Genomic DNA, 15608 nt, shown 5'->3' with positions numbered 1-15608 from the left:
AGCTTATCAGGTAGAAGTTGTTCATTTGATCTTAAACAAAATTCTCATAACTAAATTTACAAGGAAATGGGCAGCAGGTAGAGGGGAGAATTAACAATCAGATCGGGGAGTTAAAGGGTTAAAGAGCAGAGTGCAAGTGTTAGGATACATGAGTTTCTTTTTTTCTCTTATCTATCTTTTTTTGTTTTCTTTTGTTTTATTTGCTTTTTCTTTTTCGTTTCTATTAAGTCTCCATAAATGGGTGGATCGCTGAAAAAGTGAATATTTCAACCCGAATCAAAAAACACAACTTTGGAAAAATTATGGTTTACCAGTATACCATCTGGAATATTCAGGACCTGAATTTCTCAAAACCATTGCAAAGCGTTCTTAGTTTGGGTGCAGTTTTGAGAGAATATCCCCTAACCCGAAAGGACCAAAAGTTTTTTTGGTAGACGCAATTTTTTAACTGATAGATAAAAATTTTTTCCTCCCAGAAAGGCGGGATTGCAGATTGGGCTAATCAGCTTAGATCAGAATTGCAATTTTTATCACAACCGGTTACCAGGATTGTCAGTGACGATAACAACAGACTTTAGTTTCTCCGGCCTGAATGAAATAACAGGGTATTGATTTATATAACCAGAATCTTTGTGTCACAGCTATTGCAAAAAGAAGCTCGGCTCTTTTCCTCATTTCAGTTCTCGGTCCCTAGTCACACTTTGAAAGAACGCAAAAACATAAAATCCTTTTTTTGGCAAAATAAATAATCACTGCTTGAACACATCAAATTCAAACATCCCTCGTACTTTCCAACCATTTATCCGAAATGTTGTTAATTTCCAAAGTGGTACATCGACTTGGGCTATTACACGATTTAAAGTACTTCTAAGGTATTAGGCCGGCTCTGAAAACTAGAATTAATTTCCTAAGAGTGTAATAGGATTAGTACACACACCTCCCTCGGTCAATCAATCACACAAGGAGAACCTCAGCAAACGTAAACGCAAATGCAAATGCAAGGGATTACACGTGTGAAACACCCCAACGCAAATGCAAATCCAAATGCAAACGCAACCGTCAACGCAAGTGACAAGAACATTTTAATTTTTTTAAACTTGCATTGTGTTCGCTTCCCACACGTGTGAATCGGCAAAAACTCAATCATTGTCGGTCATCTTGGAAAAATACCTCTACTGCGCTTGCGTATCTGTCTTTCCCTGGGTTTGCGTTGGACGTGTGAACTCGCTCGCATTACCATTTGCGTTTACGTTTTCATTTGCATCGCACATGTGAACCAGTCTTCAGATCCTTCGATGGAATGACATACCTATAATAACAGAGCTGAATAAGTTTTCAATCTGGCAATGTTTCTTTTATGTTGAGCCATGCTGTTTCCATTTCACGACGTTCTACCATTCTCATAAAAAAAATGATAAACACCATGTGCCATTATGCAGAATTCCACCAAATTACTTATGTAAATTTCCGACGGAATGATCTTTAAAATGACGTAAAGTTTTTTTTGGGCAAATGTTGTCGCGACGCAGGAAACTCTTCAAAATAGGACACGGAAGACATAAAATCACGCAATACGTTGATTGCGTGACCAAAGAGTTAAGGAGCATTCCTGCCTTTGAAATTACTCAAAATCGTACAGGAGAACCTTTTCAGAAACAAATAACAAATTGATACCCATTTTTGTTAAACTACTTTGTCTTTTATCATTTGAAGTTTTTTTCTTCAGAGATATTCTGCCATCGTTCTGTCTAGAACGATTAAGCACCAATGCCAGCAACGGTATACGATTAAAAACTTCGCTGGTCTCTCGCATACGAATCTTAAGTTTCTGTCCCTTGTTTGACTTGCTAACCCGTACCTTTTAACTAGCCTACGGTAAACAAAAATCCACAAAATGTTACCTTACAGAGGCCCTTGCAGGAGTCCAGTGAGGGCTTGCATGACGTAATTTGCATAATTGCGGTAGGAGTTGTCGTGCTCGTGTGACAGAATAATTTGGACCTACGAGTGGAGGCGGTCGACGTCATTTAAATAGGCACAAATACGAAGAAAATAAATAATGAGTCTAGATATCCATTTAGCTCTGAGTTTTCCTCAATTTGTACTCGTGTTATTTTTTTTTCTGCGTGAGTAAAACTATGATGTTTGTTGACTTTTCTATTTAAAAGCGAGACAATTAATTATTCTAACAAAACTTAATAAACATTGTTCCATTCGATTTTTTTCACGTGAAACTAAAAATTATTTCCCGCCCCCTTAAATCGGAAGTCTCGCTTGTGAATGAAATGGAAGCTTCTTGCTCATTAGAACCTTTCCTTTTTTTAATTTGGTTCTATCTCTCTTAGGGTGTTGGTTCATTTTAGACTGTGTGTTTTTATCTTATGACAAACTAATTTTGAGTATGAATCGCGACATAATTAGATTTACTTGTCTTGATCGTTCATATTTTTTCCTTTGCAGATTTAATATAGCGTAAAACATGTAAAATCGTGATGAAAAAGCCATGTTTGTTTCATTAGAAAAATTAGTTCTCTTCTTGAGATGACCAACTAACATGAACTGAATCATTTATAGTAAGTGCACGTTCCGTTAGCTGGTAATTTTCCGTCAATGTTGTGTTTGCCTTGGTGGTGTCTGCTCTCAAATCCCGTGGATGTTTCATTAAAAAAAATCTTTTGGTGTTGACAGGAGAGGTTATATCACAGAACAAGGCAATTTAAGTGGCTGAGAAAACATTTCAAAACTCAAATACGAGGCATTTTTTAGTGTTCGTACTTATGAATGGTCCAAAAAATTATCTCTGTTCTTTTAAAAAAACTTCTCTGATCGATTTTACTTTATCATATCTGCACTGAACTGGTCATTTTCTTTTATTAAAAGTAAACTTCTCCTGTAAACTTGGTTCCTTATTATATTCAGTTCAAGAAATTGCCTAACTTTACTTAGGTTATTAATTACAGCTGTGGATGTTATTTCCAATTAAGTATTCGCAAGATAAATGGGTTGAAGTTTTACGAACGGAAATCTTTAAAGCGGTGATAAAGACCGTGCATCCTACAATGTGGAGTTACATAAAAATTGCGTTGCTGAAAGTTGGTAATAATTTCTTAATTAATGACTTAAATTTCTTACAAGGTAGGTCATAAGTAACGCAAACATACTGGACAAGACTTCAAAAGTGTAATTATAAATTAGACAGTCTTATTGTTTTAAAACTAATACAGTTGTAATCTCATGTCTTGAAATAAAAATACTTTCATGAGTAAAACATTTATTGACAGACTTGCGTTTCACTGTCCCAGAGGGGGGATCGTAATTAGAGCATGTTAAGTTGAGTGCAGCTGAACCGAAATTTTGGATGGAAGCGTACACTTGCTGTATTGAGTTCATTTGGACGAAACTCTCTACTTTATCGTAATTAAACTGCAAAATACTATCGGAAATGAGCCATTTCCTATATCCTAAAGTTGAATTTTTAAAAGCTGTCGGTTAATACCTGAGAATATGTCATATTAAAGAGGAAAAGTGGCGCAGCCGACAAAACTTTTGAAAATAGAATAACACGGTGACATTTATTTCTTTAGATCTATCGGTGCATTTTTACTTAATTTAAGAGTAACTCCAAAGGGAAAAGAAAGTATTCTCTCCTCATAATAATTCCGATTTTTTTGTATTTGAAGATTCCTCGATGTTTTTTTCGTTCCACTCAAAGAAAAACCTAACTGACCGGAAGCTCACTGATCGTTTCACTTATATCGTTGTTTAGTTTTCTAGGTGCATCGCTTTTCATTTTAATCATTCAGATGTTTGTACCGTTTCTATCCTTAGTCTACTCTCATATCACCAAAAAATTAAATGGAAATGCATGTTGCTTGGCTAAGAAGTTAAAGTTATTTAAAAGAAAAATTTCATATATAGTTTTCCTACCATCAATCTACGCTCTCCAAAGGTTGCGAAGTGGCAGGTTTGCTAGGGCGATACGAGGAAGGTCTGGGACCCTGTAAACTAGCTTTAATAAGCCTTCTCTGAATCCTGGCATCCGAAGAGCGTAAATTATAGGATTTACAAGTGAATTAGCTAAGAATAGAACTACCACAGCCATCTTAATATGAAAATACATCATAAAACAAGAAAAGGAAAGGTGAATACATGCTACATACATTGTCCCTGGTAGAAGACAAAGTAAAGATACTAGTGAGACGATAAGCGCAGTACCCGTCAGTTTTCTTTCTCTTTTGGACCTAGAATGGAATTGGGGATGACGACTACATCGCACTTTGATAACAATGAGGATGTAAGATACACAGATAACGAATAGAGAAACTGCATAAAATGGGAGATACAAGTAAGCATTAATTACCTCGAAATAACCAATTTCCCATAAGAAAATTTGGGCGGCTTCTCTAACAATAGCTATTAACCAAATGGCAATAATCATGGCTCTATAGACCCATTTCCTTACAAAGCGATGCCTGAATGGACAAAATGTTGCGTGTAGCCGTTCTAAGGAGATGGCAATAAGATTTGTAAGGGAAGTGAAATAGAATAAATGTAGAAATAAAAAAGATAAACGATGAGACCAAAGAGTCTTTCGTCTGTAATTCCATAGAGGACAGAGCCACTCCATTTTTATTTCAATCTGCAGCGGCCCAGAGACTGCGCCCACCAAGAGATCGACTATCGCCAGATGGATGATCAAATATGTACTCCGCCGCTGAAGCTGACGCTTTTTCTTCACAAAAACAGCAATGGTGATGATATTAAGGATGACAATGGCCAGACATTCGATGATGAGGACCACAAGCCATGGAATACACTGAGAAGCTGAGGAAAAAGGCTCCATTTTCTCCGAGCTCTGTTAGCTGCCATAAAAATAACAGAAAACAGTTCAATTTGAGATAAAATGAATACAAATTCAATATTCTCAATAAAGAAATATGTCAAATATTGCTTTTTACGCTTCCTTGACGTGTTTTGAAAAACAAAGTTTCGTCCATTGACTTAAACTGATCCTCATGTTTCTTTATGCGAGATTCATACCCGGAAATTTAATCATTTAGCCTGTTCCTGCTTTTTATTTCGATAAAGGTGCATTTAATATTATAAAAAGTTTTCGATATTCACTAAATAAGCGGAAAGCTTGGCCACTAGTGATCTCAATTTAAAAAATTTAAAGCCTCCAAAAACAGACGGCAACAAAAAATTTAGAGATTTTCTGGAAATAGAGTAGAAAGACTGAGTAGAAAGACCTGCTCCTCTTCTCGGTGTCGCTTTTAGAAATACGGTTGTTGTTGTTACCGCCTTGAAAATTTCAAAGACTAATTAACTGTAGATGGGTTGAAATATTAATAACATTTTTAAAAGGAAAAACATCTCTTATATTTTATTTTCTATACCCAGAAAGTTTAATCATTGTCTATTCTCGCTTCTGATAAATTTCTTCCTTTGTCAATATCATAGGCAACAAACTAGAGAAAGCGGTCTTTTTCGTCGCGTTACGATCATTAAGAGTATCAATGACATATTTCCGTCCATATTGATTCAGTTTTCCTCATCACATCGAAAGCAGAATTTGCGAACGAATCTTAAGAATATTTTGAACTTAACTCACTGATAACGAAAGTGTTTCTATCCTTCAACGAATTGGGTTTAAGTCAAATGCAGAAAGGGCGGTTTTCAAATGTATTTCAAAAGAATAATCATAAAGTAGACAGTCTGATTTTTTGCTGTAATATCACATCTGAAACTATTTACATGAACAAAAAATTAATCAACAGCCTTGTGTTTCACTGTCTCACAGGCGGGATCATAAAGGAGGTAATAAAGGGGAAAATGATAGGTTAATTCAGTCATCATCGTCGACTATTTTCCGTTCCACTCCAAGCGAAAGAAAATCCTTCGGAAGCCCATTAATCGTTGCGCTTGTATCGTTGCTTAGTTTTCTATAGGCGACAACATGCAGTGCTTTTTATTTTAATCATTTAGATGTTTGTACCGTTTCTATCCTTAGTCAACTCTTATATGAGTCTTCTCGTCAACGCTCAGGCAGGATTCACAGGCAGGAGTGTATCGCGTAACCAATTTGCAGATCCCAGATCATACAAGATGGCCTCAATGCGGTTAACCGTGAGCCGTCAGACGCCCAAAGCATTTAGCCTTTAGGCGTGAAAATTGACAAATTTTAACCGTTAGTCGTAAAAAGAGTTAGCCGTAAAGAAATTTTTTTTCTGGTGAAAACAATGGAAAGGTGTTAACTGTTAGCCGTAAATTGGCCAAAAATTTTAACTGTTACCGTAAAAGCCATCACCTCATTGAAACCCTCGTATAAAAACTTAAAGTCAACATGCAATATTCAAAGCGACGGGTTTTAAGGTGTTTTCGCACCTACAGTTTCTTTTATTTGAGACGACTTTGTCCCGGAGTTTTTGCGTTCATTTACATAGTTTACATAAACGAATCCAAACTCTTGAAGGCTGTATTTTAGACGTTTGGAAATATATACATAATGAAGCAATTCAAGTGAGAGTTAATATTATATTGCCGTACTTTCTCTCGAATCGGGGTGGGGAAGCTTGATAAAAAGAGTTATTTAAACCAGAAATGCCGAAGTTTGGAGTACTCTTCCATTGCTTTTGTAAAGTATATTTCCCAGAAGATACACGCGTGTTTGGAACGTCACAACCGTAGTTAGACTGTAAACATAGACTCTCATCTAAACACTTCTATTGATCACGCACTTCAATTCTTGAAAACTGCAGGAGTCTTACATCTGTTTGCCAATCAATCCAAAACGTAGACATCATAAACCCAGTTGCCCATAAAACGAAACCTATGGACGGAATGTTTCTTGTAGCCTTTCTTGTGAAATATACAGTAGGATTTTAATTTCGGCAAGATAATTTGCTCTTTTTAAAAACATTGATCTTCTTTGTACTGAAGTAGCTGATCTAATACACTGAACTATAAGACTCGTATATTGATGGCTTTGTTAGAAATCCCTCATTTAAACAAATCAGCCATTTTGAAACTTAAGACTCTCAATTTGTATTTGTTTGCGATGGCTAAATGTTCTGCCTCGTTTAATGATTTTTCCCTCTTGTTTTCTATTAAACGCAATAAAACGCAATGATAAAGTGGTCGAAAAAATCTCTTGACATCAAGAGATGAAAAACGGTCGCAAATTACAAACTTAAAAAATATCGTTTTACTGCGGTAGTTAGCTGTTCGTAATAAAACAATTTAATAAGAGGTCGTCTGTCCATGCAGGATAACTCGAATTGCATCGGCATGAAACCTGTTTTTAAAAAAATCGTAATATAAAAACCGCCGTCAATATTATACCGAAAGCAAACTTAAATATTTACCGGCTTGGAACCTTAATAGCGAGTCTATAATAATTTTACTAGTAGTTTCGCCATTCGTCTTTTTCTTTATTTTGTCCTCTCATGCTTTTTTGAAGCTAGACCCCGATGTTCTAGATCCCTAATGTAACTTTGAGAGGCCTACCCCAACGCAAATGCAAATGCAAACGCAAGCGTCAACGCAAGAAATAAAATAGAGAATAACACTTGATAATACATGGGCGTGCTTACATATGGAATTTCTCTTCGAGTGTTTAACTCGACAACTCACGAGTGAGCGCAGCGAACGAGTGAGATGTCGAGTTGAACACGAGAAGAGAAATTTCATATCTACAAGCAACCATGTATTATGTTTTTCATATAAACACAATAGCCCTTTACTGACAAGAAAAGTCGACTCTATTAATGAATGAAAATAAAAAGATCGACAATCCCCGAATACAAATTGTAAAGTGCATTGGCGCACTCAATATGAAAACATGCGTTGAATCACAACAAAAACAATGGGCCTAATTTTCAATATAAAAAATTCTCAGGTATTGAATTGGTCCTTACCGGCGGAAGAAATCATTCAGGTAAACGGCCATAATCGGCCTATGGCAAATCTTCCAGTTGTCGATTTTCTTTCTCAACCGCGAGAAATGCCATTACTAAAGCCACTAAATACGCAACTTTCGGTTTTTCATTTCGTATTCTGATATTTTTCCTTTCTAAGAAAGTTTCAACGTCACTGTCTGTAAGCGTCGATACGGATATTTCAGTTTTCCTGCAGCCATAATTGGAAAATATTCCGACAAACGACCTTGGATTGAGAATGGTGAAGGCTTTGCCGTTCTTTCATCAACCTGACCGAGCGGCGCGAAAGGCGTGTAACGTGTCAGCAGCTGATTAGTGATATCAAACACACTTTCCTCAGGGCTGGAAATCTTTGTATAACACAGTAGTTTGTATGATGAAACATTTTCATTTTCTGGAGTTTGTATTTGCGTTCGCTTCCCACACGTGTGAATCGGCAGAAGCTCAATCATTGTCGGCCATCTTGGAAAAATACTTCTTGCGCTTGCGTATCTCTCTTTCCTTGCGTTTGCGTTGAACGTGTGAACTCGTTTGCATTTCCATTTGCGTTTGCGTTTGCATTTACATCGCACGTGTGAACCAGTCTTCAGATCCTTAGATAGAACAACATACTTATAATTATAAAGCTGAATGCGTTTTCAATCTGACAATTGGCAATGTTTCTTTTATGTTGAGCCGTTCTGTTTTCCTTTCACGACGTTCTACCTTCTCCATAGAGAATTCTAATTAAAAATAAAAGGTCTGCGTTTTGGACTCTTTTGCAAACAAAAAAATAGCCCCTAGCGAGAGTTTACGTGTTCATAAACAGACACGCCTGCTGTGAGTACCCTCTGGTCAATATATAGCGGATATTACACAGTGAAGAGAAGACATGAATTGTATGTTCGAGTGGCCAGATCAGTATTAAACGAGCGAGCGCAACAAACGAGTGAGGTATTAATCAAATGAACATAGGGGGTAACTTTCTAAAGAAACTGCGGTGCTGCGTCGGTGGAGAGTATAACAGGGTAATTAAGTGTTATCAACTGGGTTGAAAACGTAAATTGGCCACCGTAAAGAGATTAAGGGCTTACATTTCGAGCGTTAGTCCTTTGTCATAACGATTGAAGGAATTGTGGGTTTTGTGCGGGTTCATATGCAGAAAATGGAGCCACGCTATTGGTGAGAATATGGTTACGAGAAAACAAGAATAAATTAATTGAATGAAAAGCGCTAGCGCTTGTTGATACCATGAGGATTAAGAATGCCGATTTGGAAGATAAATTTTTGTCCTAGAGTTTTGTGGCTTTCCGAAATGCCTAGATGTAGGGAAAGACCGCAAACTGCCATGTGCTGTTTAGAATGATTAGGGAGACTGAAGTGTATTGCGACTGGCTTGGATGCGTCCTTGTCATTTCTTTCTACGTCGCGAAGGTGTTCTCGGAATCGGTCACCTAATGTATAACTTTTTTTAATGAGTGCAAGTTATGCAGTAAATGACATTGGCTGAGGTGCACATAAGAGATCTTAATGGATCTCCTGGGTCCCGAAATTTTACCTACGTTATGAATGAAAGGACAAGTTTTGCATCGTGAGCGAGCGCATTTGAAAGTTCCAGGTTGGTCATTGGTTTGAAATTTAGACCGAAAAGTTGCCAAATGTTTTTGTCACATTTGAATGAAATTAGTGGAGGTTGTGACAAGATATTAACAATCTCTGAATCGTTTTGGAGTAATTTAAAGCTTATAAGATCACTCATCACTGATCATTACAAACCTTTGAAGGTCGTTCAGCACGGACAGATGAAAAATTGACCTGTGTTTAGTCGCAACTTTCGATAAATTCCTTAAAAATTTTGGTTTTCTCGTTCCCTTGTTGTTCGGGAAATACATCTACATCTTCCCCGCTTACCACAACGAATCTTGCTGTCAATTAATATTCCAAACAACAAACAAACCAAGTTCATTCAGCAAAGTTCAAACAGGCTCAAGTTTCTTTCTTCTTTCTTTTCAGACAAACCAGTATTTTAAGTCAAATGCAGAAAGGACGGTTTTCAAATAGAAAAGAAGTAGCATGCTGTGGAAGAATGTAATGCAGACTAAACTTATCACTATTGGAACTTCAATTTGGTTTTTCGGAATGATTGACAGATAATAGCTGAAAGGAGAAGGGCATTTTTAGTGCAGCTAAACAAGAATTACAGATACAAGCAACCGCCTAAACTCCGCGATTCTTCGTGTGATTAAAGTCCTGCATCGTCGTAAATTCACCCACAAAACAAAGGAATATAGAGAATCAGCATAAGCTTTTTGTTTTTACGGGAGAAATTATATCATTGAAGCAGAAGTAAGGGAGGTAATCAGAAAGTGTTAATTTGAGAGCAGCTAAACCGAAATTTTGGATAGAAGCATACACCTGTATTGCCTTAATTTGAACGAATTTCAAACTGCAAAATATTCTCGGAGATGAGCTATTTCCTAGATCGCAGAGTTGAACTTTTTAAAAGCTGTCGGTTAGTAACTAAGAATATATGACTTTAAAGGGAAAAAATGATCCAGTTGACAAAACTTTACAAAATAAAATTACACTGTGACATTTAACTCTTTTGATCTGCCGGTGCATTTGTATTTAACTTAACTCTAACTCCAGTGAAAAAGGGTAGTATTTTCTCCTTATGATGATTCCGATTTTTTGATACTTGCCATTTGAAAACTCGACGTTCTGCCTTTCCCCGCAGCAATAAAAACACCAAATATTTATCATTTGGTTATAGGCTACACAAAGTGGTGTTTCTAATGCCTCTGATGGCAAGAAGCAGCAGTTATGAGTTTTTTTTTTTTGAAACCCCGTCATGTGTTCCTCATTCTATCTAATTTCTCTCTGAGTTATCTGTGCAGTTGCTGGTTAGGTTAATTCAGTCATCTTCCTGGATTATTTTTGGTTCCACTCAAAAGAGAAGGAAAACTGAGCGGAAGCTCACTAATCTTTGCACTTGTATCGTTGCTTAGTTTTCTAGAAGCGAAAAAATGCATTTCTTGTCATTTTAATCATTTAGATATTTGTACTGTTTCTATCTTTAGTCAACTCTCATAAGAGTCAGTCAGTCAGGATTCAATTCAGAGACTGGAGCGTATCGCGTAACCATTTTGCAAGACCCTAGATCATATAAAATCCAAAGTCAACCCGCGATATTCAAACAGAGGGTTTTAAGGTGTTCGGTACCTATATAGTCTTTGTTTTGTTTGAGACGATTTTGTCCCGGAGTTTTTGTGTTCATTTACATAATTTACATAGGCGAATATAAAGTTTTGAAGGCTGTATTTTAAACGTATGGAAATGTATACATAGTGAGGCAATTCAAGTGAGGACTTATATTTCCGTACTTGCTCTCGAAGGGGGCTAGGGACAGGGGAGCATTAAAGAAGGAGTTGTTTTAAACCGGAAATGCAGAACTATGGAGTACTCTCTCAGTGCACGATTATTCACCCTAGTCGGTTTCGACGAACTTGTGGAAACTCATTTATCTATTTTTTGTTTGTTGTTGTTTTTCTTAAGTCTCCATTAATGGGTGGATCGTTAATGAATTAAATATTTCAACCTAAATCAATAAACGCAGCTTTGGAAAAAATACGCTTTACCAGTATTTTTCTCCCTGGGAGGCGGGGTTGCAGAGGGCTGTGTGTCAACCTCAGAAGTCATTAACTATGGCGGCTCTTACGGCAAGGTGTCACTTGATTCGGATTAGGCTAGTTAACTTATATCAGAATTGCAATTTTTATCACAACCAGTTACCAGGATTCCTCAGGGACGATAACAACAGAATTTGGTCTCTTCGGTCTGAATGAAAAGCTGAACCTCTATTTCGCTCCCATTGCAAAAAAAAAAGCGTGGCTATTTTCCTCATTTTAGGTATCTGTCCCTAATTATACTTTGAAAGAAAGCAAAAAACTGATGGCACAAAATCTTTTTTAGCAATACAAATACTCGCTGTCTGAACACATCAAATTCAAGCGTCCTTCGAACTTTCCAACCATATATCCGAGATGTTCTTAAGTTCCAAAGTGGCACATAGACTTGGGTTATTACACGATTTGAAGTACGTATAATATTTCTATTGTGCTGCGTCTAAAAAGTTTAATTAATTTCCTAAGAGAGTAATACCCACACCTCCCTTGGTCAATCAATCACACCAGGAGACCTCAGCAAAACGCAATTGCAAATGCAAGGAATTGATCGTGTGAACCACCCAACGCAAATGCAAACGCAAACGCAAGCGTCAACCCAAGTAATAAAAACATTTTCATCTTCTTAAGCCAGTATTTGTGTTCGCTTCTCACACGTGTGAATCGGCAAAAGCGCAATCATTGTGGCCATCTTGGAAAAATACTTTTACTATGCTTGCGTATCTCTCTTTCCTTGCATTTACGTTGGACGTGTGAACTGGCTTCCATTTCCATTTGCGTTTGCGTTTTCATTTGTGTCGCACGTGTGAACCAGTCTTCAGACCCTTCCGTGGAATGACATACTTATAATTACAGGGCTGAATACGTTTTCACCTGAAAATTGGCAATGTTTTTTATATGATGAGCCGTTTTGTCTCCATTTCATAAAAAATGATAAATAAAATAGAAGGTCGACGTTTTGGGACTCTTTTGCTCTCACTGGTAGATAAGCTTAGAATTTTACTCGGTGGCGAGAAGATATCTAGGTTTTCTCGTTCTCATGTTGTTCGGGAAATGCCGATTTACATCTTCGTCGCTTACCTCAATGAATCTTGCTGCCTATCAATATTCCAAATAACAAACAAACCAAGTTCATTCAGCAAAGTTTAAACAGGCCCGAATCGTGTCGTCGTTGCTTAATATCACCACACCACGTGTTACATACGAAAAATATGCCTCCTCTGGTGGTCGTATTGATACTACGAGTGTGGACGTCAGTGTTTTATTTCCCGGTAAAACACTCCCGTCCATATAAAAACTGTGGTTATTCCAGAGGTTGTAAATACGATTTTTACTTTTTATTCACACATTTTTGAATTGCTTTCCTTTGCGCATAGTGCTCTTCAACAAAACCGAAAAAAATTGTTTTCCGTGTTCACACAATCAATGTGGGTGGGGGAGGGGGTGGGAGAGTCCCTCTAAGTTATTCATCTCGGATTTGTTAAAAGTCACATTTATTTTGGTTCAAGTCAAGCTCTTATGCTAATGATCACAATTTTGGGCCTATAAAAAGTTGATTAAACTGTTTCTATTTAAAGGCAAAACTATACTGTATCAATTACCTGTTCCTATACCTCCTCCTCCTCCTCCTCCTCCTCCTCCTCTTTTTTACAAGTGTTAAGATTTCAATAGAAACCAAAACATAAAATGGAAATGCTGGTAGTTTTCTTACTTTTAATCTACGCTCTCCTAAGGTTACGAAGTGGCAGATTTGCTGAGGCGATACGAGAAAGGTCTGGGACCCTGTAAAATAGCTGTAATAAACCTTCTCTGAATCCTGGCATCCGAAGAGCGTAAATTATAGGATTTACAAGTGAGTTAGCGTAAAATAGAACTAGCACAGCCAGATAAATGTGAGCATTCTGGAAATAATTTAAGGAAAGGCCACAACATGCTATATATATTATCGTTGGTAGAAAACAAAGTAACGATACAAGTGAGACAATAAGCGCAGTACCCGTCAGTTTTCTTTCTCTTTTGGACCTAGAATGGAATTGAAGATGACGACTACATCGTACTTTGATAACAACGAGGATGTAAGATACACATATAACAAATAGAGAAACTGCATAAAATGGGAGATAAAAGTAGGTATTAATTACCTCGACATAACCAATTTCCCATGAGAAAATTATAGCGGCTACTCTAACAATAGGTATTAACCAAATGACAATAATTATGGCTCTATAAACCCATTTCCTCACAAAGCGATGCCTGAATGGACAAAATGTTGCGTGTAGCCGTTCTAAGGAAATAGCCATAAGATTTGTAAAGGAAGTGAATAGGAATAGAAGTTGAAATGCAGTGGATAAATACAAAGACCAAATAGTCTCGCGTTTGTACTTCCACAGCGGACAGAACCACGCTATATAGTGTTCAATCTGTAGCGGCACAGAGACTGCGCCCACTAAAAGATCGACTATCGCCTGATGGATGATCAAATATGTACTCCGCCGCTGTAGCTGCCGCTTCATCTTCACCAAAACCACAATGGTGATGATGTTAAGGATGAGAATGGCCAGACATTCGATGATGAGGACCACAAGCCAAGGAATGCACTCTGAAGCTGAAGCGATAGAATGCATTTTCTCTGAGCTCTGTTGGCTGCTATAAAAATAACAGAAAACAGTTCAATTAGAGGTAAAATGAAATACGAATTCAATATTCTCAATAAAGAAATAAGTCAATTATTGCTTCATTTTTTTGAACGTGTTTTGACCAACTAAGTTTCGTCTGCTAACTAAAACTGATCCTCGTGTTTCTTTATGCGAGATTCATATCCGGAAATTTAATCATTCAGCCTATTCATTTCTTTTTCTTTTGAAAAAGACGAATATAATAATATAAAACGTTTTCGATGTTCACTGAATAAGTGGAAAGCTTTGCCACTAGTGATCTCAATTGCTTGAAGGAAATTTATAGCCTCCAAATGCAGATGACAACAAACAATTTAGAGATCTTCCGGAAATATTGTAGAAAGAATTAATAGAAAGACCCGCTCCTCTTCTCGGTGCCGCTATTAGAAATACGGTTATTGTTGCTACCGCCTCTAACCCTAAGACAAATTAACCGTAGGTACGGTGAAATGTAACGAGCATTTTTAAAAGCAAAAGCATCTCTTATTTTTTGTTTTCTACACCCAGAAGTTTAGTCATGGTCTTTCCCGGTTCGGATAAATTTCTTCCTTTGTAAATATCATAAGCAACAAGCTAGAGAAAGATATCTTTTTCGTCGCGTTACGATTATTAAGATTATCAGTGACACATTTCCGTCCATATTGATTCAGTTTTCCTCCTCTCATCGAAGGCAGAATTTGCAAACGAATCTTAAGAATATTTTGAACTTATAATAACGAAAGTGTTTTAAAAAGTGTTGTTAAAAGCAAAAGTATCTCTTATTTTTTGTTTTCAACACCCAGAAGTTTAGTCATGGTCTTTCCCGGTTCGGATAAATTTCTTCCTTTGTCAATATCATAAGCAACAAGCTGGAGAAAGATATCTTTTTCGTCGCGTTACGATTATTAAGATTATCAATGACACATTTCCGTCCATATTGATTCAGTTTTCCTCATCTCATCGAAGGCAGAATTTGCAAACGAATCTTAAGAATATTTTGAACTTACCTCAATGATAACGAAAGTGTTTTTATCATTTTAACGAATTGAGTTTAAGTCAAATGCAGAAAGGGCGGTTTTCAAATAGAAAAGAAAGTAGCAGGCTGAGGAAGAGTGCAATGCAGACTAAACTTATCACTTTTAGAACTCCAATTTAGTTTTTCCGAATGATTGACAGATAATAGCTGAAAGGAAAACGACATTTTTAGTGCAGCTGAACAAGAATTACAGATAGAGGCATCCGCCCATAACCTCGGCGATTGTTATTTTAATTAACGTCCTGTATGGTGGTAAATCCACCCACAAAACAGCTGAATATAGAGAATCAACATTAGCACATCAAACGAGTGGAAATAA

The 15608-nt window shown here is 36.9% G+C and overlaps 2 protein-coding genes across 3 annotated transcripts in view; both read right to left on the bottom strand.

Moving 5' to 3' along the window:
• Positions 1–4936, bottom strand: part of LOC149040519 (adenosine receptor A3-like) — a 5779-nt gene extending 843 nt beyond the window's left edge. Inside the window, exon 1 of one of the 2 annotated variants that reach the window (XM_089182465.1) lies at positions 4021–4843. In XM_089182465.1, coding sequence (XP_089038591.1) covers positions 4021–4843 — 823 coding nt within the window. Of the gene's footprint in view, positions 1–3731 lie in introns of those variants that run through there. The other variant, XM_089182464.1, reaches the window with a different exon arrangement.
• Positions 4937–13317: 8381 nt separating this feature from the next.
• Positions 13318–14223, bottom strand: LOC149040518 (histamine H2 receptor-like). Its single transcript, XM_089183358.1, has one exon. It carries the CDS (start codon positions 14221–14223, stop codon positions 13318–13320), a length of 906 nt encoding a protein of 301 aa, XP_089039484.1.
• Positions 14224–15608: the final 1385 nt, after the last annotated feature.

The sequence above is a fragment of the Pocillopora damicornis genome, chromosome 9, assembly GCF_964200805.1.
Source record: "Pocillopora damicornis chromosome 9, jaPocDami1.2, whole genome shotgun sequence".
NCBI classification, from domain to species: domain Eukaryota; kingdom Metazoa; phylum Cnidaria; class Anthozoa; order Scleractinia; family Pocilloporidae; genus Pocillopora; species Pocillopora damicornis.
Note: the sequence above shows the minus strand (reverse complement) of the source record. Positions and strands in the feature narration are given on the sequence as shown.